The following is a 24,242-nucleotide window of genomic DNA, read 5'->3' on the forward strand; positions in this document are numbered from 1 at the left end:
AGTGTTTGTACACTGCGTGTGTGAGTGAAGTGAAAAGAATGTGTGCGTGAGTGAGATGGAAAAGAAAGACTACAGGAAGTTGCAGAACAGATGGCTGAATGGCAGGACAACAAACTTTTAATTCCGTGGCTCAGACTGGCGAAGGATGTTGAGACCGAGGGGGGCCGAGAGTGCTGCTCAGTATGGGACAGCGCATCAAATCACATTGTGACAAATGATGAAAACGCCCCTGATTAATGCGTCTGCTGCAATGAAAAAGATCCGAATTTCAAACGTCTGTGTGGAAAGAATTCTGGGTGGTCGGACGCTCATCGGTACCAGCTGCAGTTTGGAGAAGCTCCAACAACACACGTTCACTGAGACCAGGATGCCAGAACAGCAATAAAAGAGTAAAACTGTCCTCATGAGGACCAAGAGAACCTCAAGAGACGCGTTGTGTAATGTATGCACAGCAAGTGGGAACTTGCTTTGTCAGCCAGGATGTGCATTAAAAGGAAACTTTTATAGTGCTTACAGTATTTTTCCACAGGGTTAAGTGTGATGGGAAGCCGTTCTCATATTTTAATACCTCCAATAGCACCAGCTAAAACCATTTCACCAAAACTAGTAGCAGATCCAAAGCGAATAAGACATACACACATGATTTCCCATGAATTACTGGTCCTTTTTACTGGCATGTCCTGTGACATCTTGAAAAACCAAAAGTCCATATTTATACGGGTCAGTAGTCGTGGCCTTATAGATCAGGGCGGCGATACTGATGAGGGGAGGGGGGGGGGGGCATTAAAGGTAGGAACATTTAAAAGCTTACATAGAGTAGGTACAACGGAGAGTGCAGCGGGGGCGCAGCGAATCAATACGAGCCCGACTTAGAAATCTGCTGTATAATCCTTGATCTCCAAGGCCATTCGCTTTGCAGCCTGAAATTGGATACACTCCGACTGCATCCATCCCCCCGCGCTCACCCCTCGCCGCGCCGAGCCCGCCGCTCGCTCTCCGCAAATGAGACATGCTGAAAAATTGATCTGGATGCATCTGTGGCGAGATTACCTCTCGGGGCTAAAAGGGAGATATGACTAGCTCGGGGTAATTCATAAATCTGTGTGTCTACGTGTAAAAGGATCCAGACAGGGGCCGGCGAACGGGAAAACTTAGTGGCGGGATTATCATAACTACATCACTGCTATCTGGCAAGAGTGCTGCTCAAAACGGCCATTAGGCAACACCTCTACAAAAGCACTCGTCAATACTTTTACATGGCACATACCACAGGTATGATTAACAAGGACGTCAGTAAAATGAATCATCTTTGTTTGTTTCGCCCGGGAGCAACGAGGCCTTTTGAAGTGAAAAGCCATTTCTTTGATGAATGATTTGAGGGAAATATAATAAAGGGGCACATGTGGAAAATATTCTGTTTTGCTTTTTTGCCTGTTAATCACAAATCTTTTATGTTTAATTGACTGCTGACCGTTTTGCACCTTTAAGAGTCAATTTTTCTCAACACTGCAGTAGCAAAAACTAATTCTATTAATTTATTTTTTCATCCGGTTATTATTAATGCAGTCGGTTGCCTGCGAACCGTTCACCCTTTAAACATTTGGTTCAAATTAAATGCTACCAACCCAGCATTAAATTACAAATACCAACCAGTCGGGTTGCGATTTACATTCCTGTCCGTTGAGAACGACGGTACTTCATCCGATTACAAATGTGTGACTTATTGGCTGAAAACAGATTTAATGAGGTTGCCGTGACCTTTGGCCACCAAAATCGAATCGGTTCCTCCTTAAATGCTACCGGACGTCTGTGCCAAATTTGAAAGAAAATAAATAAATCGACACACTCAGATCAAGCCAGGAATAATAGACACCAACGGTATAGATTGTGAATGGAAGGCTTCTTGGCTGTTACAAATCAATGACCTCAAACAGACATTCAAGGTCAACAAGAATGGGACTGATGTTCTACAGTTCTAGTTCAGGCGAAAACTGAACTTGATGAGCGTTATTCATCTAGTAGGGAGCAGAGTTTCATTGTGAAGTCATTCTTACCCAACACCCTCTTCATTATTCAACAGCATATTTCAGAGTTGGCTTTTAAGTGTTTTCAAATGTTTTTTGGAAACCTCAAATGTTTTGTACCTCGACCATTTTTCTGCCTTCTGGCAGGTGAAACAAAACATTCCTCCAAATATTCCACCCCGTCAGAGAAGCTGTGCTACGGTAACAGCCCTCACCACCGCGTAGCAAGCAAGGCATGAAAAGCGAGACTTCTAGACAGCATATATATCTTTAGGTGCCTCTCAGCCGCAAGTGTGGGCTGCCCGATTTTAGTTTCCCTTCCCACGGCGCTGTGTATTGCTGGAGTGGCAGTTGTTGGACTCTCTAAGGCCTTTAAGCACTCTGTTTTCCCCCTATTACTTGTGCCCTGTGGGGGGACAGGCAGTCGTTGCGAGACGCGGCGCTGCACAGCGCGGCGCAGCGGGGGTGCTCCCCAGATACCACACACTCATACTTTCCACCTGACGCACAGGATAGAGAGAACAGAGAGCGGGCAATTACCAGGCTCCTCGCTATATACACTGCAATCCTGGCCAGCGCTGCTCTGCTGTACTCCGAAGGCTGTCTCAGGGCCAAGCTGGAGGTAATGAAAGCAACACAATCCTAATGGACTATTGATGTGTGTGTGTCCGTGTGTGTGTGTGTGTATGACGGGAAGGGAGAGAGAGAGAGAGAGAGAGAGAGAGAGAGAGAGAGAGAGAGAGAGAGAGGGGCTCAAAGAACAAAGGTAGGAAACAGACGGTAAGAAATCATTCTGTTGGCGCGTCGGAGTCCTTTCCTTTTTGTGCGTCGTCTGTGTTTTCGTGAAACTACAGAAAGTGAGCATCCATTTCTGCGAGCTGCGGCAAATCATTTGTGTGGAGCTGAGCGAAAGCAGCAGCAGCAGCAGCGGGAGAAAAGGGAAGAAAACACAGGCGCGATCCAATGACCACGGTCAGCCGCGCCGCCAGCCGAGGGAGCGGAGACAGTGTGTCTGGGACATGAGGTCACTCCGAACCAGGTGTGTTTCCATCGTCCTTCAGCTCAAGACACCGGCAGGCAGCTCTCGAGAAAAAACACGCTCATATAGAAAACACACAAATAGCTCTAGGTGACAACAATCTTTTTTTTAAAAGAGGGGAAAAAAAGGAAGCTGTGACGCCGTCACGGTGAGATTCATAGAATGGAAATCGTCCATTGGCGGAGGGCGGAGGTGTGCGCGTCTCCGCCTGTGTCCGCCCGCCCCGATGGCAGGCGGTCGGATGAATGAATGGGCGTCGACTCCTGGAGGTCCGGTGGCGCTACAGAAATAACTCTGTTGACCACAGTGACCTCTGCTCGTTCCCACACAGCCTGCGTCCTGTTCTAATGGAGGCCCCTGCTCTATTTTGGGGGCGGCTGCCAGATTTATCTCACTGCCCTCTGTGTCCCGGGACGCTGACAGCGTCGCGGCCGGGTGTAACTGATGCCTGCTTCCCTGACGCAAGCACACAGAGGATGCAATTAGTCCTGAGGTCAATCCTGGTCCGTCAGATGACCTGAGCACCAGTACCTCGCCCTTTCTCTTCACTTTTGAATGTTTACCCTAAAACGTACTACAGTGGAAGATAGAAAGCTGTAAATGAGGACGCTGTAACTTTTGGGATGAGAGAGGAGTAGGCCGCACTGAGCAAGACCTTCTGAATTGCTTGCATAGCACAGAAACCTTGGAGTAGGATCACCCTCCTCGGCAAACTCAATCTTCATTCTGCAGGACTGGACGGCTGGACCAAAAGCACATGACATCAGTGACCTGCTGTACCTGCAGAGAGGCTGAATATTAAAGAAATGCATTGTCTCGGGTGCTGCATTAGATTAAGTTGACTGATGCTTGAGATCTGAGATCTAGGGATCCGAGAAGATGGTGCACGCCTCTCGGGGCTTTTTCTTGTTACCTCCGGGGAGAAGAATGAAAAGAAAAACCTAGACATTTTTGCTTATGACTGAAAAGTGTGTGAGCTCCTGACGACGGCAGAAAACAATTTACAGGCAGAAAAGCTTCCACAGTCTACGGTGAAGAACTACTGTGCGAGACATTCAACCAAAAATTTATGTCGGATTTATGTCTTAAGCGACAACAGCAGTAAAATACTGCAGGAAATGCATGATTAGCTGTCATTGATTGATTGATCGATATGCCAGCATTTGTTAATGAGAACAAGATGACTTTCGTTAAGACAGTTCATCCTCTCTGGATCATAAATGTTGTGACCTTCCAATGAATGGCCAAACTCAAGCTAGAGAAACTTAGTAATGGGCCGATCATGAATGTAACCCAACAAATATTTACTGACATATTCTGGACTAAAAGACGAATCCACGGCCCAGAAGGAACAAGGACACATCAATGACACGGCCAAACGCCGATGAAGCAAAAGAGGAGAGGAAGAGTGTTGTCGATGAATAAACGCGGCCGCAGGTGCTCATTTTGCTCGCACTAATATTGTGTGCACTCGGCTGGATCCAGTTACATAGATGAGCATCAGGGCGGAATAGGAGTGGGTGCGATGCCGACGTGCAGGGCGGCAGGGGAGGGGGAGCGATGCGAGTTCGGACGATAAGCGAGAGAGGCGTGGATGAGAGAGAGAGCGAGAGCTCAAAAGCAAGGACAACAAAAGGGAGGAGTGACGTGAGCTGGGTGAGGGGGACGATAGAAAGGGATCAACGTGGTGCACAGCTGGGGCCGGGGTCACAGGGGTCACGCTCAGGAAGCGGTCGCGCGGCCAAGGTCACCGTTTCATCCCTGCAGTTGCAGCGGATAAACTTTACTCAGATTTGCCCTTCCAAAAGCACCGGTTGTTCCAACTTTCACTCCTCTGCCTCCCTGCGCCATCACTTTCTTCCCCCCTCTGCCCTTTTCCATCTGTTCTCATTTATCTCCGCCTCTTATTCCTGTCACATATCCTCAGCTCCTGATCTTCCCCTCGCCCTCCCGCTATATTTCTCTCGTTACATGTCTTTTCCTCCCAGTTACACTCCTACTTTCTGTCTCGCTCCACATTAGGTGTGGTTGAGTGGAGAGCAAAGTCAATTGTTCCTGCCTAAACCCCTCCAGGAGCCGGGGCTCCTCTCCTCTGCCTAAACAAACTTTGGAGCCAATCAAAGGGCTTATGTCATTTTGTGTGCAAGGGGACTGCAGCAGGTGAACGCTTTATATTTCAGCGGGGGATCCACTGAGAGGGGGCACCTTCCTCTCCTCGCCCTCCACTCTCCGAACCACTGGCTCCGCTCATGATTGATACAGTTCAGCGGCAAAACAAACAAAGCGTGACAAATCCAGATTATTGTCTGTGGGCGAGATAAGGCTATAATGAGAAAGTGCATCGGGGGAAATTGATCCTTTTTCAGGAAGCTGTCTGATTTACTGGGTATGCCAATAATAACGTCCTGTGTGTGCCGCCTGTAATGGGAGGCGGGTGGAGTCACGGGTAGAGGGGGGGGGGGGGGGGGGTTCATGCTAAGACGACAGATTTCATTACAATGCAATATCCTGAGAAGCGCCTTTGAGAGCGAGGACGGGTGGCTAATTATTATCCGTAGCACCGTATATCGAAAAGCTGTCAGATTGTCGCAGCGTATCACAAACAGAGACAGAAAAATGGCCGGTTCACACCGGGTGACGGCGGCGGTAAGCGAATCATCGATACACAACACATTTGACCTTTTGTTTCTGTCAAACAAGAGGAAGGCAAACATTAGATATAAACAATTTCAAAGATCAGCACAGGGATGCATCACGGGAACAATGTATCCTGGCAGCGAGCAGGCAGCCGAGCCACCAACCTACTTGGCTAAATCTACACGCCATCGGGGAAACGGGCCCGCTGACAGGCCCGTTATTAGCCAGGGGAATGTGGGAGGGACTGCAGAAATTAACATGGATTACTCGTGTATGACTGACAGTTTCAGAAGGGGCTTTTTGTGACAAGTGAATTGGGACCCTCCTTAACTCAGCGAGGGACGTTTTAATACCATGGGCTGTCTCGGCACCGTTGCCTTGGCGAGGACGCCAACCGGGAGGGAACAACACCCCCCCCCACAGCTCTCCCCCTCCATTGTGAGCGGCAAATTACGTCTTCTAGTCGGTGCTCTGTTTTGTTTGAAAAAGGGGGACGGCGGGCTTTTTAGTACAACTAAGGTTGTACTAAAAAGCCTCGGCGTCATCCGGATCATCTCTCACAAGTAAATCAGAGATCCTGTTCATAATGGGGGGGGTTTAAAGTGGTCCTAAACCACTATTTATGTTCACATTCGAATACGATCCTTGTACAAGCTTGCACATAATGAAAGTTTCCCACTGGCCCCGTGTACATGGGCCACTGTGGTTGTTTCCCGATGTGGTTTCCATTATTTATCCAGCATCTAATGGACAATATTGGAGCCGACTCTGGGGTCCGCTGCCACATTGGCAGCAGCGCAACGAAAGGGGAAAGGAAGAAGCTGCAGTGTCTCCATCTCCATTGGCACAGTCGGGCATTCATGCAAGATTCCATCAAGTCCGGTGCTGTCATTTGGCACTGACACTACTTGTGTCTAGCCGTTCTGAAGACATGCACCTTGTTGGGTTTTTTTTAGCTGTTGTTTGATTGCCAACAAAGGCAAGAAGTTGATTTGCAAGAGCGGCAATTCGCCGGAGCGGCACAGAACATGCATCAACTGCTACCAATTTCCTCCCTGCCACGGCTCACTCACAATACGGAATGTACGTGAGATTACTCACCTGCCAAAACCAAACAATGGCTAATGTATCTCCGGTTTAAATTACATTTACCATAGGGTGTCATCTCTAAGCTGTTTAATGCATTGTGGGACGAAGGGCTTTAATCAGCCAGGCTCAGTGGAGCCAGCGGATTAAATCACTTTTTATCCGCGCTTCCTTTGACTTTCCCAGTGCTCAGGGTTGCAGTGTAAATCATAATGCGTCCCTGTTGGGCTCACTTCACTATGGTTTATTGCTGTAGTCACATTTCATAAATTCTATTTATTCAGTATTGTGTAAATCCACATGCACTGAAAAACAAGGATACCTCTAAAGATTTCTCACCTCCAACTACAAAGTGGATCCTTTCTCAGAAAGGATTTTCTTGTGTTGTGTATATTTTAAGTACTTATAGTCACACGTGCTGCTGCCATGTGCATGTGAAATAATGCATGCAGTATGAGTGTCTATAGGTGAGAATACACACACCTTTGTGTACACGTGCACCTCCTTCACAGGGAGTATGTGGATGACTTTGTGTGCGCGCTCACAGCCGGCCGCAGCGACGAGGAGAGAGCGGCTGCCGCATTGCACAGAATAGCTTAACAGCTGTAGTGCTCCATCAGGGCTATCGATCATCTCCCTCTCTGCGAATCACAATCAGACGTGGGCAGAGCAGAGAGGCTGGGGCAGGCCTCTGCGCCTCACTACGCAGCTCTCATATCAACCAGGCCTTCGCCAAACAAACCCGGCCAGGAGAGCTGATTAGGTACCAGCGACATTGCACTTGTTTCTGCAGAGCTCGCTGTCATGCATGGACTGGCATTCAAATTCAAGAGCACGGCAAGAACTAATTCCTTATTGTATTGACACTTCTGGGTCACAAACACAAATCAAAAGTGCATGTTACCGCCAGGAAATTAGAAATGGTTTAATTAAAACTTAATAGTAATAATGGGTAAGGTGTTTCATTAGCTTACCATCTGCTATCATCCCTCCCACTCTGTAACATCAACTCAACACCTCATGTAATCACGTTATTACATTAAAAGTTAAACAGGAGGTGTATGTGAGCTGTCGGTGGCGCCATTAGCTTCCGTCTGCTAGCATCGCTGCACTCCTGTGTTCTGCACCTGCATCTCCTCCGTGCACCGCGGCGCTATCCACGACTCAGCGCTAACCTCCTGCCAATTGACTCTGTTTCCGTTTAATTTAACAGATGACCTGACACCCAGATATCTGCTTCCTGGTAAGGATACAACTCAATATCCTTTTCTATCGCCACTGGACACACCTGAGTAGAAGAGGATAGCTATAACAAGACCAACCCCCATCACACACACACACACACACACACACACGCCTTGACACAGTCTGATTGAGTAGCTAAGCTGAAAATGCAAAGGCTTGTCAAATAGGGGCTTGAGAGGATTGGTGAGCGCGTGTGCACAAGCACGCGTGCTCGCTCCTCGCCAAGCGTGCGTGTGTATCTGTGCTACCACAGTAACTTTGTGGACTGTGTTTCAAAAGCTAAATCGAGTGAAAAAAAGGGATCTCATTAGCATTATGTGGATGTTGACATTCCACACAGGTCAAAGTCAGCAGTGCGTGACTGTATTTGTGGCCGGTTTGTGTGCGCATGTGCTCAGAGAGTGTAGCAGTCATAGCTGTCACACAAGGAAACTCGTGCACGCTCCTGCTGTGCTGTGTGTGGCGAGGGTCCCCCGGGGTGTTTTGGGGGGGGGGCACTGAACTGTCAAAGCAGGATGGATGAAGAAGCTGCCCTGCATAGCAAGGGGCTCTGGGGAAATACCACCGACATGACACACACAAACACATGCACAGCACACAAATACAGCGTGTGCGCTCCAGCTTTAAAATGCATAAATGTGAATGTTGTGCATGGCATGAGAACACATAACGTGCACACTTGTGCTCACACACACAAGTACACATTTAAGGCTATTTGTGGCAAAGATTATAAATATAAAGTCCAAATCTGGGATTTGATAATGCTAGATGTTTCCTTAAATCACAAACATCAACAACAAAAGGATCAATAGAATCTTCAAAGACAGAGCCGGTCCCGCGTGTGCACATACGGGTGGGACCATAGTAGCACCAGACCGGACCAGGCCTTGTAGACTTCTTACTATTCTTAATTCCACAGAAGGATTTCCTCGGTCGGGACCGTAAATCTTCATGGTAAATCTTCACGCTTGGCACAAGCTTGAACAAGCCTGAACAATCCATTAACAACAATAAAGCCCGAGCGCGCGGGAGACGGACCCTTAAAGGGGAAGGTCAGCCTGATATTACAGCTTTAAAGGTTTCCTATTACGGCTAAACTTCAATATAACCGCTCACCTTGCCTTTAATGGCTGCTGGCTATGCAGTGTGTGTGTGGAGATTCTAAATTCAGTCTCTCTGAGACATTACCGTCTAGTGGAGGAGCGATTTATGGGCGAGCCGGTAGAAGGGGTGAGTATTGTTAATAAAATTGCCACCGGGGTGAAGGAAATCTCGTCGGTATTGCCCTCAGTGCCCCCTCCCCTGCCCCCCCTCCACACGTCCTGCCGGGATTCACGGGCACCAGCGGACGCCGCAGCACTTGGCCTCAAAAGTGCTCAGGCGGCAGGTTGTTTCTTCATCCCCGGCCTTTCTTTCTTTCACATCTTTGCTCTCCTTCTACCCTTCCTTTCCTTTGTTGCCAACACCTGTGGTCACCTCCGCCCCCACAGAGACTCGCTCCGTCTCCAGCATTTCCAATGTCTCAATCGGTTCTGAACTTCAGGGGACAGCGATGCCACTTTGGACCCGGCTAAAAGCCGCACAGCCTTATGCATCCATGTCTGGATCTCCAGACGTTCTTTCTTTTCAGCCTCTCTTACCCGCCTGCGTTCTCCTTGGCCGGCTTGTTCCACCGTCGAGAGGAGAAGAGACGGGGGGAGAGAGGACACGGCGGCGGAGAGCAGGAGCGCGAGAGGAGCAAGGGGGGAGTGCGAGCTCTTAAGTAGATTGCAAAGAACAGCACAGAGGCGTGAGTGTGAATATTAAGAGGGCTTTCTCCTGCCCGAGAAGTTTCAGCCTACAGCGGCGACGGCTCCAGGGAGGGAAAGGGATGGTGGCAGAGGAGAGGGGGAGGGAGAGAGGGAGGGAGGGAGGGAGGGAGGATACCTACAGAATCCGCCATATAGTCACGACAGCCGGCTTCAGGTGTCAGAAACAACAGCGTACACAATCTATCAAGCTGTCCAGCAGATCCACCATGAGAAATTACCATAAGCGAATCAGAAGGGAGAGTTCTCACAGCGATGGCGATGATGGTTTTCCAAAGAAGGAGAGGAAAGGGGTGAGGCAAGAACAACGACAGGCAGAGGATGGGAGACTCACCTGGAATGCCGGGTGGGGTTTTCAGGTATTTGCCGTTGAAATGCTGTATCACTACTTCACATTTCTCTGTGGACTCCATCCTGCAACGAAACAAAGAGACACACGGGGTTTCATTTAAAAACACTCGGAAAACAAATGAGCTTAATGTTGACACTAAAGGATAATACAAACAGCTTGTGGGGAATATAATGACATTTTTATGGTATGAATGAAGGCTTCTTGGTGGCACTACACACTAACTATCACAAATGGATAAGAATACCCCGGGCAGGAGACACAGTTTATTTCTCACCGACACCAAGATACCGTTTGTCAACTCCGATATATCAGGGTGGGCGGTGCTGCAGTCATAAGCAACTCAACATCGCCTGTTTCTATTTTGAATGTGTCCCGCTGGCTGGGTGGTATCACCCTGTTTATTCTGAAATAAAATCCTGACCCTTCCCAGCGTCAGTGTGTCTGTGTGCTGGGGAACGTCATGAAGTTCATAATGAGTACAGAGAAAGGAACAAGCGGAAGGGAATGCAGGGGACGATGTAGAAGAAGGGGGATAAGAAGGTATGAAGTGTGCTCGTGAGGGAGAGAGAGAGAGAGAGAGAGAGAGAGAAGCTGACTCACTCGCCTCCCCTCTTTCAGTTACTGGATGAAAAGTCTACGGGGCCCAGCAGCTGAGCAGCAGGTGGGCCCTGATCTCTCACATCATAAGCACACGGGCACAAATAACCCGCACGCATGAGGACAATGCTCCACAGCGCAAAAAGCACATTGGTTTTGCGGGTATTCGGCCATGAATTTAAGCAGAGGACCGGTGGGTATTTGTGACGCGCTGAGGGCGCTACATTAGTAGCCCTGAGTCTAATGAAGTTATTACAAGTCATCCTGGGGAGAACGTGATTCATCCACATTTTGTTGAGATATTCTCACAAAAACCACACAAAGACAGTAGATCTCCTTGTGGCACAAGTGGAGTCGAGGGGATCTCGTCCTCTGCGTAAAATGTTCTTACAAACACCGCTTTGTGCATTCATTTGCAGCCAGTGTACATATGTTACCATGCAGATTACTCACAGAGGACTCATATTAAAATAGGCTTTTCAACGCGGGCCTGAGTGATTGCTGCGCCTGTGCTTCTGGTAATGGGCCCTTGGAATGTGCAGAATTTATCGCTTTCCACGTTTTCATTCTTTTTTCGTTCTCACCTCCCAGAATTCTCATATTCTCCTGTCAGCCTCTCGCTTCTCTGTCCTCTGTCTCTCTCACGCTTCTCCCATCTCTACCTTCATCCTTCTTTGCCTTTTTTTGATACCATAGTTTCTTTATCTCGCTCTCCGTCACATCCATCTTACTCCCGACCCGTCTGCACCTCTTCTTTTTGACGTCTCTCTTATTTCTCGGCGTCTTTCAACTTTGTTTTTTTCCTCCATCTTTCAGCATTACCCTCTCTCTCTGTCTCGACTCTCTTCCCCGCTCCATCTCTCTCACTTTGGGTGACCCCCCTTTTTCTTCCCGTCCATTTGCTTCTCTGTGATCACCATCAACATTTTTCCCTCTTTTGCTTTCCCTACTCTGTTTTTAGAATAAGTAATCTTTCACACTTCCTGGCATCAGCCATCCCACCCCCCCATATCGCGCTTTTCTTTTCCTTCTGCCCCTCATTGTGTTTCATAATATATTATATATATATATATATCTCATATATTCATGGTGGTCAACTGGCATCCAGAAATTGAAATTAAACTTAAGAAAATTAAGAAATTAAACTGGCATCCAAAAACAAGCCGCCGTGAATAGGCCGTGCATGGTAACACTGGTAATATTACAACAGTTTGATCAAAGAAAAGAGAGTAATACGTTTCAGTGCCTGGCTCTACAGTTAGTGGTAATGACACAATTATGTCACCGCCATTCAGGTTTAATATTCACTTCTACTTTGTATAAAACTATTCTGCTGACAGAAAAGACATGGAGACCTTCACAGATATAAATACAATACAAACAATAAAAAAAAGATGTTTTGGAGAACGTTTGTTGTGGAATATTTCAATAAAAGCTCTGTAGAAGAGAATGATTTGACTGATAAAACAGAGTCTTGATGAATGATCAAAGTTGCAAAAAGGCCATTTATTGCTTGCAAGCAGAAGGTCAAATACACCGGCACGTATCACGGTGCTCTGTGGAAATGGCGTCTCCGAGCAGTAAAAACGCAGAGTTTTTATACACATGTGAAAAACGTTCTCCGTGCCAGTTACAAAAAGCTGCAAAGCAGGTTGAAGAACCCAGGTGAAGCTGAGGGTAGCACACACACACACACACACACACACACACACACACGCACACACACACACACACACACACACACACACACACGCACACACACAAGATCCTCCTCAGTGGCCGGTGCAAATCATAATTAATTGACCTAAAGTAAAACGTAGATCCGGAACTTTCGTACGGAATAAGATATGAACTAAGGCCATGAACAGAAGTCCTTTGTTTTGAAGCGTCAATGAGATCGAGTCGACCGCCCTCCCTTCTCAGGACACAGCTGCAAACTAACGTTTTGTATCATGCTGCTCTTTGCACATCAGGGTCAAATACAGGACACTTAAGACACGGCTTTAGCACAAAACAATGTTATAACATATTTTACCATTACACGTTCTATGATACGTCTATGATGCATTACATAAATACTTCATCGTGATTACAATCACGTTAGAATAAAGCATTACTTGATTAAGATACTCTAAGTGCTCATGGGGTACTGAGGCAAAACATGGTTCTATAATACAAGTTTGCTTGCATATCTTAAAGAAATCCCTTTAAATTAAGCAATTTAATGATCCCTTAGGGTATCATTATAATGTATTATATAACATTATAGTGTATTTAAATGTTAGTGAGTGACCAGAAACTGAAGTAATATAACACTAGTCTTTTATTTCTTACTTTATTTAATTGTCCGATTGTGTTATTCCATGTATTGAACACTATACAACCCGTTGTGTGTTTATTTATTTGACTCTGTCATTTGCAACTGCAACATTGTTGGAGCTGCTATTGTTCACAAACACACAACACGGTTACACAAACATGCCAATCACCCTTCGATAAGGCCTTCACAGCCCAGTGACAGAGAGGAGCTGCAGGGAGCCAACGCTAACGTCTTTATCGCTTTTCTTCTCTTTCACTAAAGCCCAACAATACCCTACACAGTGCACGCTCCACTTAGTGCTTAGACAAACTGTGATTTATGTAGCGATGTACTGTATATTCAAAAAATAAATAAAAGAAAAACGCTCTCTTGAGATTATTTGCATTGGCATGTTATGTTTGTATCCTTAGAAAGCGGCGGACAGTCATGTTGAACCCGTCACCCGCCCTCCAGAGTTTGAAGCGATCCTCTCGACCCGACGCGTTGGTGCTCAGCCCTCCCTCGCCATTCTCCGGCGCTCTCCATCGTCCTCCTCAGGCGCCCTCTGGCCCCCCGTCGCAGCGCTCGCCTCCTACTCGACGCCGTCTCTCCCGCACTCTTTCAAGTAGGAATAGGTAGCCAGACAACAGGTGGGCAGACGAGGAGCTAATAGGGCCGACGGGCTGTGAGCCGTTCGCCGGGACAACAAGTCGGCCGTCCAGACTGTCGGCACCGACGCCCGCGGCTGCCGTTCAGTCAGGTGGGCGGCGGGCGGGCAGGCCGGCTTCTCTCCGTGTGCTGCCGGTTAATGGCATCAGGTGCTGCTGTCGGCAATGATTAGCGCCGGGGCCGGAGTAATGGGCTCTGATAACGGTAATGGATCGGCCCACAAACACTTAGCTCGGTTTACTCTCTCTAATGCCCCTGGTGGCCCAACCCTCAGCAGCTGTCCGTCTGTTGACACAACGGACAGGGGCCTCGGCACTTCATGAGACACATTGATCTCTTTTGTGCCGAATCTCTTTCGAGCTTCTTTTTCTGATCTGCACTTACACAATAATACCTTCTGTACCGCTCAGTTTTTTCTTTTTTTTTCCCTTAACCACATCTAACAGAAAGTGTTTTTTTTTTTCCAGACGCCCACACCTGCTCATTTCACTTTATATTCCTCAATCTATCAGTCTCATACCGACTTCTCCTTCCCATCACCTTATCGCTCTCTGTATAATAACCTCTATGATTAGTTCTTTTTTTTTTTGCCCGGCCACTGCTTCACACTCCTGTCCCCTCTCTCTCTCTCTCGGCCCTTTTCCATCATGTCTCGGTTCCCCCACGGAGGTCTGCTTGAACAGGTGGCCTGTGGCAGGTTGTTGCTGCGCTCGGCTTGTTGGTCCACAGGAGGCTGCCTGCCTTTCTGTATGCGTACGAGTGAGCGCTCGCTCACTAATGTGCCTGTTGGTGGATTGTGCACACGTGCACGCACCCGCGCCGAGGCCGGTCCGTGCATATGCTCGTATTTGTGCACTGTTTGTGTGCGTTCGTGCTCGTCAGTCCTGCTGTAAACCTCCGTAATAGAGCAGGGAATAGGAGAGGAGTTCAGCCAGAGCAAGTGATTAAGAAAAATCCCTGCAAGATGGCGGCTCTGTGGCCTCCTCTGGGTAAACAAGGGAGGAATGTGTGGAGAGGAACGAAAGCCTGGTGGCTGCTGCCGAGGACAAGGACAGAGCGGTTTATGACTTTGGGGGATTAACAAGCAGTGGAAACTTTTCTAAGTAGAAAACGTAATAAACCATACAGTGTTTGGATTGCTGGTGGAAATATAGCAGCCCTGGCTACTCTGGACAAGGGGTTAAGTGCAGGTATGTGAGAATGTACAGGCCCAAGCATCCATTAGAGTACTAATCAATGCTTGGATCTGAATATAAGGGTTGAGGGTTTGAGGCGGAACTCTCTGCTTCTGAAAAGCCCTTTTTGGAAGAAATGGTTTGACCTGTTAAAAGCCACCTCCCCTGCAGGCGCTCTACATGAGACTGATTTAAAACAGTAACTGGAGAAAATCACAGGATGGGTTCTAGATGAAACCCATGAAAGGTAAAAGGGTTCTCAGCAGAACTCCACTGGATGGCCTCTAGATGATTGCCATTCAAAGGGTAACTGGAAAAACCCCATGGGTGGGTTTTAGATTAAGCCTTTGGTAAAAAATGTTCTCAGTGCATGTCTTCTTGTTAGACCCACAGAGAAGCTTCTGGCTGGCACCATTACACCATCGAAAGGCCTTCGGCAGAACCTCTCATAGGGGTTTTTGTATAGGGTCAAACCAAAGAACCCAGTATGGTTCTCGTAAACACATTTATCTCCGAGAGCCTTTAGGCATGTGTGGTCATACAAAGAAACAAACACACTTTGATGCACGGACATGAACAAAGACAAACTCATCCACTGGCAGACACGCTGTCAAACAAATCACTGTTCAAAGTTTCCACTTCATGAAGGCAGGATTCATTGGAAAAGGTTATTTTTAGAGGCAATGTGTGTATGCACATAGTAAGTACAAGTGTGTGCCTTCATGCCAGCGCATGTTTACTTATTTGGGTCCGTTCGTGTGCACTTGGGTCTGTGCACTTGCGAGAGCGTTTGCACAACTACCATGGGTCTAATCCATTTGCAAACCATTTATTGTTACCAGAAGGGAGGCAACACAAAACCACAACAAATGTGTCTGGTAATTGTGGAATTAAAATGGGACTGAAGTGTACTCTTAGGGCACATCTCCACTCAAAAAAGCTCCCGGAGCCTCACGGCCGTGTACCTGGCGAAGCCGACTCCTCTGCTGACCCCGTTGGCATCCCTCAGTATCCTCGTGGAGATGACGTGACCCAGAGGCTTCAGCATGTTCTCCAGCTCCTGCTCATCCATTGACACCGGCAGGTTGGAGATGTACAGGTTGGTGGGGTCCTGCTCCTGTTGCTGCAGGGCCAGGAGTGAGAATAGTAGGGGAGGACAAATAGAGGAGAGGAGGGGGTGGGGGGTGGGGGGAGGAGAGGAAAAGATGAGAAATAATGTATCACCAACAAGTAGGAATCAGGAAAAATGCACAAACCCTGCGTTCTGTTGCCATGACGTGTGTCGTAAGCTCACGTGGCGCTTGACCTCATTGACGGTCGCACATTAAAGCGCTCACTTCATCAAAATGAATTTCCAACGAGGGTCTAGGTCCTTTTTACGCAGACTTCTCGCTTAAACTACCGACAGCTGCTCAGACCATCTAATGCAACAACGTGTTGGAACACGAGGATACGAGGAATAGAGAGTGAAAAGCTGTGTAGTTTGTACTTTAAACAAGCGTTTTCCTTGTCTTGCCCAGGGGCTGCTGCTAGCTAGGTGAAGCTGCACAGCTGGCAGTGGATTGAGCCTTAGGTGGGCCCAGTGTGCTAGAACAGCTGGAAACAGCAGCCGCAGTCCCAGCAGCCAATCAGTCACTGTGTCAGGGAGCCACCACGGAAGTCAACCATCTGTCCATCCATCAATGCTGCAACACAGCCAAAAGTCACCTGAAACGACATGATGTCATCCGCATCTCTTATGATGCTGTTTGCACGTCGGCACGTTTTTTAACAAGTTGCAATCAATCCATCCAGGAAGTAAGAAAATCGGATCTGCCTCCACGTCTCATTCGTCGCCTTTTTTATCCAACATCCAGGTGTCCAAACTTTTCATCCATGGCAGGCAGGCCCGGTTTTTAAAGTCTACATTGGTAAGAAGCAATATTACAGAAAGGGATTCATGCTGTTGTTGGTGACTTGCGTAACGGGATGAGTGAACACTTTAAATGGATCAACGTCCCGTTTCCTTTCACTGGTATTTGCAGAGGGTTCATCTCGAACCCTCCATTTACGAATTCATTGTCAGTCAAAAGGAAGTATTCAACTTAAAGATGATTAATGATGGTGAACGGATGACCGGGGGCTGCCTTTGTGAACTGCACTTGAAACGTATTTATTTAATGAAATCAATGAGAAGAATACAATGCGCTCTCAGCCTGAATGCTAATCCAGTTTACATCAATAACGTGAACAGTGGGGGGGGGGCAATATCTGTGTAATAGTTGGGCTCCATATTAAAAAGTGGATCTGAGAGTAAATCTTAAAGGAATACTTCCCACACAAAATGATTTGTACACCATTTATCAGCCCGTGGTGCAAGAGAGATTTTTTCTTGCATACCCACGCAAAACTTGTGCGGTACAATCAAAGTCTCATTTAGCGATGTGCTTACCACTTCCCAAACACATGCATCTTTGCCATCTTAATATGTAAAACACTGAAACGGTCTCTGGCTTGCGTGGGCACACTACTCATTAAAGTGTTTTACACAACACAATGTCTTCTTAAAGATGTTACGTTAAGTACAGTCAAGTTGAAGAGAACTTACCCAAATAGAATTTGCAATATTCCCATAACTGCTGCAATGTTTTTTTATTCCTAATCCACATGGATACATGCTGAGCAGTAGTTTGATTTTGGTTGATTTAGCGTCAAATAAATGCCTTTAAAAAGACCAGAAACATGGATCTTCAGTGATCTTTTCTCACACGCAGATGCAGTACTGTAAACAGCAACTTCAGCACAGAAGTCTGTCTTCTTCTCAGTCGGGGGTTGTCGAGATACTTCCGTTGCCGCCTGCATGTAAACACGGCCTTTGAGAACCTTTACAGACTCTCTGCTTCGCCAGAGGCGACAACGTCTCCCTCCGTCTTATTTTGCTCCTCGCTGACGACGGAGGAAGAGGGGAAGGAAGAGGAAGCGCCTCCACCAGCTACCGTCTCTCCATCTGTCAGAGGAGAAGACTGGTCCCTCCCCTGATTAATTAGCTGTCTTATCTGAGAGGACATGTTTGATCTGATTAAAGCCTGTGGGAGAAAGCCCATGCCTGAAAAACGCAGCTCTTTCTCCTTTAAACAAGGAACTCAATTACCCAACTTTGTCGCTTACGGCCCTCCTCTGCAGGTTTGTCAAAGGCCTCACAAGAGTCTGAATAACAGAAGATTTGGCATCGAATGAGGCTTAATGAAATCTGCCCTTAAAAACACACACGTGTCACTCTCTAAGTGTAGCTGTGCAAAGTTTTTCAGGATTATGGCAAATGTATTATTGCAATACAGACAGGAGGTCTGGATCAAAGAGTTCACCAGCACTCGGTTAAGCCAACCATACGAGAGTTTGTGCAGTGAGAGACGATTCTCCCACACGCATGTGGCGGCACACGCGTGGAAGGAGAAGCGCGACAGGACCCAAAGAGGCAACTGTGTGCGTGGGCTAATAGCAGAAGGCTCCGTTTTCTGGGGGGGATTATCGCGGAGAGGCCTCGTCTCCGCGCGGTCCGCCGCGCTGCGTTTCCTCTTTGATGGCGTTCCGCGCCACAAAGCCCTAAATACCCAGATGAGAAGGTTAAGGTGGGGGGAGTGGAAATGGGAGCATTCTGACGGGAGGTGAGATGGGCCGCCCCGTTCCACAAGGAGATTTAATTTCCTTTAATGCCAACCATCGCACACGCTCCGCTGTCAGGCGGTGAACAAAGCGGTAATTAAGGTTTGTGTAGGTGTGTGTGTGTGTGTGTGTGTGTAGGTATTCCATCTCAGAATAATTGCGTGTGTGGGTTTGTTCCATCAAATCTATATAGTGCAATGCCTTGCCCGGGTCTTTTTTTTGCTTTGTGTGTGTGTGAGCATTTGTGTCTGTCTCCTCGCCATTGACCGGTGTCGTAGAAGGCTAATGGAAAGGCTCCAGGCTGCGCAGCGTCTTTCACGAGCATAATTCCTTCACCTTGCCACAAGGAGGACAGGAAACCCAACTGTGTGTGTGACAGAGGAGAAGGAGGGGTGGAGGCTGGGGGGGGTGCGATGGGGAGACGGGGGGGAGGGACGTGTCATTTTGCGCTGACGGATGGCCAACTCGCCAGAGCTGACAGCCCGGTAGCTGTTTCATTTCGACACCCTGCTCTGTTTACCTCACTGTAATTTCTGAGAACATTACTGTGCTACAGGGGAGGGGAGGAGGAGGAGGAGGGGGGGGGGGGGCAGAAAGGAGGAAGAATAAATAAATAATAAAAAGGTGGCGTGATCTGGGTTAGGCAACAAAAAATTCAAAAAGCAAGAGAAGAAAACGGGAGCAAAAGATCACGGTGCAAAAGGTGAAAAGTTAGGAAAGAGAGCGGCGCCGACATGACAGGCAGATACAACAAATTAAAGGGAGCCTTCGCTGCCTTCGACAACGCTTAAGGGAGAAGAGGACGTCGGCCATTAGAAGCCTCACGTTCCGCCTGTGGGGCTCTCAGGGCTGTATCCATTAAGCGGATACTAAAAGTTAGACGCAGCGGTATGTCCTCTTGACCGGGGGCCGCTGCAACGAACGCCGCGCCGCGGCTCGGAGCCGCCCTCACCCGCCTTCCCCGTGTCACATTACCTTTACCCCATTATTTTTTTTATCTCCCCCTTTCACACCACTGATCTCCCGCCTGGCCTCACTTTCTCCAACGCCATCAACACTTGAGCGACCTCCCGCCAGCTCCATTGTATAATCGTCTCTCATCGGGCTGCTCCTCAACGCTGCCCTACGAGGGCGTGTGTGCATGTGTATTAACGTAGAGCTGATGCCAATCTTTAGCTTAACGACGTGCCATTCGCTTCCCTTTGGCATGCCACTCTGGCCTGTCGTGTGACCAAACGGCAGCCCGAAGGAGACGTTGGCGGTAGGAACGGGTTGGAAGCAGTAGCCGCTGTGTTGCTGCTGCGAGGCGAGTTGCTGCTGCTCCGCATTTGGAAGTCGCTGCCGAAAAGCATTCAGGAGACAGGCCCGAGGGAAGGAGAAGAGGGGTGCGGGTCAGGGAGTTGGAAGGGCGGCCGGTGGGCGGGGGGCCAAAGAATTTGGGCGTCAAAAAAGGTAGCAACTACAAAGGAGGCGTCATTCCAACAGCCGGTCGGACAGCAGCTGGCGTAGTCGGGCTTTGATGAGTGCTTCGACATCAGTTCCTGCTGCCGATGAGCGGATGGCAGGTTCGCCCTGGTGACCCTTCAACGCGCCGCCACCCTGTCAGCCTGCGAGCCCCTCTGAGAGGCTTCAAACCCACACTTTCCTCTAGAGCGCCTCCTCGTCACAGCCCCGCCTCCGCCCGCGGCCGCCGCTTGTAGGAGACACAGAGCCGAGTTGCAGGAGGCTTGATTATAGAAAGCGCGCTTGTGGCTCCACGGTGGGAGTTTAGCAGGGGAATTACATTTCTGAAGTTGCTGCAACAAAAGAACAGCTTTTTTTTTCATCAATCCTGTATTAGTCGGGGGCGGCCGTCTCCTTCCCTCCACATTACCGATTCAAACCTTCTGTCGGAAAGAAAGTGCCGGGAGGCGGAGGATCGGTGCCATCACCCGGGGCCGCCATTTTCAATCCAATTACCGTATTGCATCTGAATAAACAGCCCAAATCAGCGTTCTTCAAACGTCAAGCTTGAATGGTGCCGCGATAAACGGGTATTGGCGGGGGTTAAAGATTCAGAATGAAGACATCCTGTGTGGGCATATGGTTGTCAGTGATTTGAGTCTTATTTCCTCTCATCAATTACATCCTTTCTGCCGTTGCTGTAATCACTTTGGTACATACACCGTAGGGAAGTTCCTGTTCGGATGTGACACACATTACAATTACAAGTATCAAAACATGTAGGAGAATATATATTGCAGAGGACGTGAGAAGATGGGTTAGAACACAGAGAGCATTGGAAACCCCAGATTAGAGATTAGCCTAAATCATGGGATTTCTTTTCAGTCAACCACTACTTTTTGGGGGTCATTTTTGGGGGACTTTGGAAGCACTGAGAGTAATGTGAGAAAAATGATTCCTGATTTTTTTCTCCACCTATTCCATAGATGTCCTAAAGGAATTATTTTATTAAAGCATTTTTCACCCATTCTAAACTCATCACTGTGAGCTACTGAACTAATCATTTCATTTATTTACATAATGATGCTCAACAAGATCATCCACTCACCATATGTCCATTAAAAGTTATTCCCAGGGCCCACAATTTATTATTGTTATTACTATTAATTCACACAAGCCGCAGAAGATAAAAATAGCAGAACATGAATCTCAGGAGCAAGATTAGAGGTTCACCTTGCTCACGTAGTGTTGCATTTGGCTGGAATACATTGTTACCCGATTAAATCAAAATCTAAGGAATTACCATACGTTGCTGCAGAGCACCGCCTAATGCATCACATTATTCAGCCCTGGAATTCTTCCCATGAGTGCGATCCAAGCCAATGACAACTAAGTGCGTCCTAGCGGCCCAGAGGCACTGCGGTGTTTAGGTGGGTTTTAAGACCCACACTCGTACGCTCGCATTATTACGCACACCCTTCTTGCACGCACACACATGCATGTGATATGCACACACACGCACACGCGCACAAACAGTCAATCTTTGTCTTATTACTGCTCATGGCAAACGGCTTTCTCGCAGCTCTGTATTATGCTCAGATGATAGATGCTGTGTAAGGAACAAAAGTGGGTGATACATTATTGAGCCTCCGAGTTTGCTCACACAGCGGTGGGGCTTTGTTTTACTAACTCTCTCTGCTGCCGTCGCTGGTGGAATATTCATCCGGCATTGAGCACATCGGATGCCTGGAATTCACATGTGCGATTTGACTGCGCTGCAGCGGCACATTTCAAGAGCTGGTGGGAGACACCTGCTGTAGGGAGGACATTCAAGGTCAAACCATTGGTGTGATGTCTGAAGGGTTATTTCCTGTGGAACACTGCGACCTGGGAGACACCTGCCGTACTGGGAACCAGCGCGGAGGATGCGTCCGCCAGTGGACAGACTGGGTCAAAACCGTGCAAGGGGCCTTCTTTTTGCGATGGGTCTACTTTTGATCCCAATCGCATTGAAAGTGTAAAACCAACAACAAAACAGCTGAAATCTTTTCTTTTAGCAAATGGTACACCGAAGCAATTTGTTGGGGATTTAATTCAGCAGCTGATCATCGAGTTTAAAATCACCAGAATTGTGGACTCACAATCAATTGATTGAAGTGTCCATCTTCATCGTAATGAGATAAAAGCTCACCAAGTGCACCACTTTAGCGCACTTGTGCGTTATTTTAGAAGCAAAAACGAAAACCAACAATCCGTTAATATTCCTGAGCATCATTTGCCATATTGTATTACAGGTGTAAAGAGGGGTCCTACCTTTGCTTTGCAAAACAGACTTAACACCACTAAATTATGTCTGCCATCAGTGTCACAGCTCATACATTTTGATGCCATGTTAATGTGAATTTAAATGGGTCGATATGCGCTTCAACAGCTTAATCACGACCCTCTGATTTGATTTTGTCTCTCCCTCGGTGAGCTAATATTCCAGAGATTAAAATTTCATGTGGAGCTCATATCAAAAATTCATTATTAACACCAAAGAAAGAGCCCGACTGCCTTGTGCGGCAGCTAAAGGAGACAAAACTCATACATGCATAGTATAGGTGAGCCGAAGCAACGCTTCCCACAAGGACTTCAAGTCCAACTTTTCCCAGCTCAGTAGAGGTATTAAAAATAAAAAACATCCTCATTTTGACTGGGGTTACGTCCTCGGCCGAGCTCCCTCGGCTCACAAGCAGACGACATTCACAAACGTCTCCCCGGTTTCATAATACATTTTCATCAGCGTAACCTTCATATTTTTCCATTAAGGCGTTTGCAACAACAGCTCATTGTGTTGTTGCCCGGGTAAACGCATTTTTCCGTCTTATGCATCTTTCATGATATCAATCCTGAGATTGAATTCCTCCGGCCTGACATCGTGTGGAGGCGGAGGGTGCGGGGGCTGGTTTTCCGCGGCAGGACGTTTTTTTTTTTTAAAAGGAATGACGGGGAGCTGTTTAATTTCCACCGTTGACCCCGTGAATCTGCATTTAGAAATTAACAATCACTTCCCGCTCGGCAGACGAGCTCTCCACCTTTTTTCTCTCCTGCCTGTTTTGGCAGAGTCAAACTCCTTCAACGCTTTCATTACAACACAAATGTCCTCCTTTCCATGTCGTCCACATAGCCGAGAAGACACGATCAACTTTGGGCAGAGATGAGAGAGAAAACACAACTCAACACGTGAGATCCTGTACCTGTTGTGGGGGGTGAATTATTTCCCCCCGTCACCCGAGAAATGTGAAGTCTGGTGGGAGCCAGCAACCTCAGCAACCTTTGTTGGGGCGAATGGTGAATGTCCACTTCACACCCAGCAGTGTCGTCCATGTCAATGACTGGATGAGGAGGAGTTGGTTAAAGTTAAATGTGTGTTCAAAAAAAAATGTTTTGGGGTTGGTGGACCCTTAACTATTGGTCTGTGTTTTTAGAGTAAGTGAACACGGGGGCGTGGAAAAGACTAAGAAAATATAAATGATTTGGGGGAAAGAAAATTGTATTTATGTTCACATTTAGATGAAAAACAAACACAAATAGAAGTGAGGCGGGCCTTTGGAATGTTGAAACACAAATGTAATCAAATCTACTAGGACATTCCTAATAGAAAAAAGGAAGCTTTGGCCCTAAACATCACTAGCTGCAGCGTCACTGTGTCATCAACCACATCCAATTAAAAAAAGGCTTGTCTCATCAACACGCCAGGCCTTCCTGGTAGAGCAACCACAAAGGTTTCATAAACATGCCACACAGTGACCCGTGCACTTAAAAACTCCTAAAAAGCCCATGTGCCTCCAACATGCTCCCCTCTCCACTTCAGAGCGGCTGTCCGATTCGATGCACGCCGTCCTCGCATGTGTAAACTCTGCGGCGCAAAGGGTGAAAATGAGGCGTTGCATCGTGGAGGGTTCGGTGCCTTCAGGCGGCGCCAGGCGCGGCTGTGCGGGTCCTTCAGGGCAGCGCTACAGCGTCACCACAAACCAGGAGAGCGACAATCTCTTTGTTTCCCTCCACGCTCCATCACCCGCTCTCCAAATGGAGGCACAAATGCAATTTTCACTTATGAATCCAGTGCAGAGAAAATGGGCATTCGCTGCTCCACAAACACACCCTGCATAACCCACCCTGGCTCATGGGCTCATTTGTTATTCCTTAATGTGCCAGTGCTCACCGGGGAGCGCTAAGGCTGC

The 24,242-nt window shown here is 47.7% G+C and overlaps 1 protein-coding gene across 13 annotated transcripts in view; it reads right to left on the reverse strand.

The window, feature by feature from the left end:
• rbms3 (RNA binding motif, single stranded interacting protein) overlaps positions 1-24,242 on the reverse strand; it is a 177,282-nt gene that overhangs the window by 41,580 nt on the left and 111,460 nt on the right. For 8 of the 13 annotated variants that reach the window (XM_078081366.1, XM_078081367.1, XM_078081365.1 and 5 more), the window contains exons 5-6: positions 15,897-16,054; positions 10,174-10,253 (exon numbers count right to left, since the gene is read on the reverse strand). In XM_078081366.1, the coding sequence (XP_077937492.1) occupies positions 10,174-10,253; positions 15,897-16,054 (238 nt within the window). Of the gene's footprint in view, positions 1-10,173; positions 10,254-15,896; positions 16,063-24,242 lie in introns of all 13 variants that reach the window. The other 5 variants (XM_078081361.1, XM_078081359.1, XM_078081364.1 and 2 more) reach the window with 1 other exon arrangement.

This window comes from Gasterosteus aculeatus, chromosome 10, assembly GCF_964276395.1.
Source record: "Gasterosteus aculeatus chromosome 10, fGasAcu3.hap1.1, whole genome shotgun sequence".
Classification (NCBI taxonomy): Eukaryota; Metazoa; Chordata; class Actinopteri; order Perciformes; family Gasterosteidae; genus Gasterosteus; species Gasterosteus aculeatus.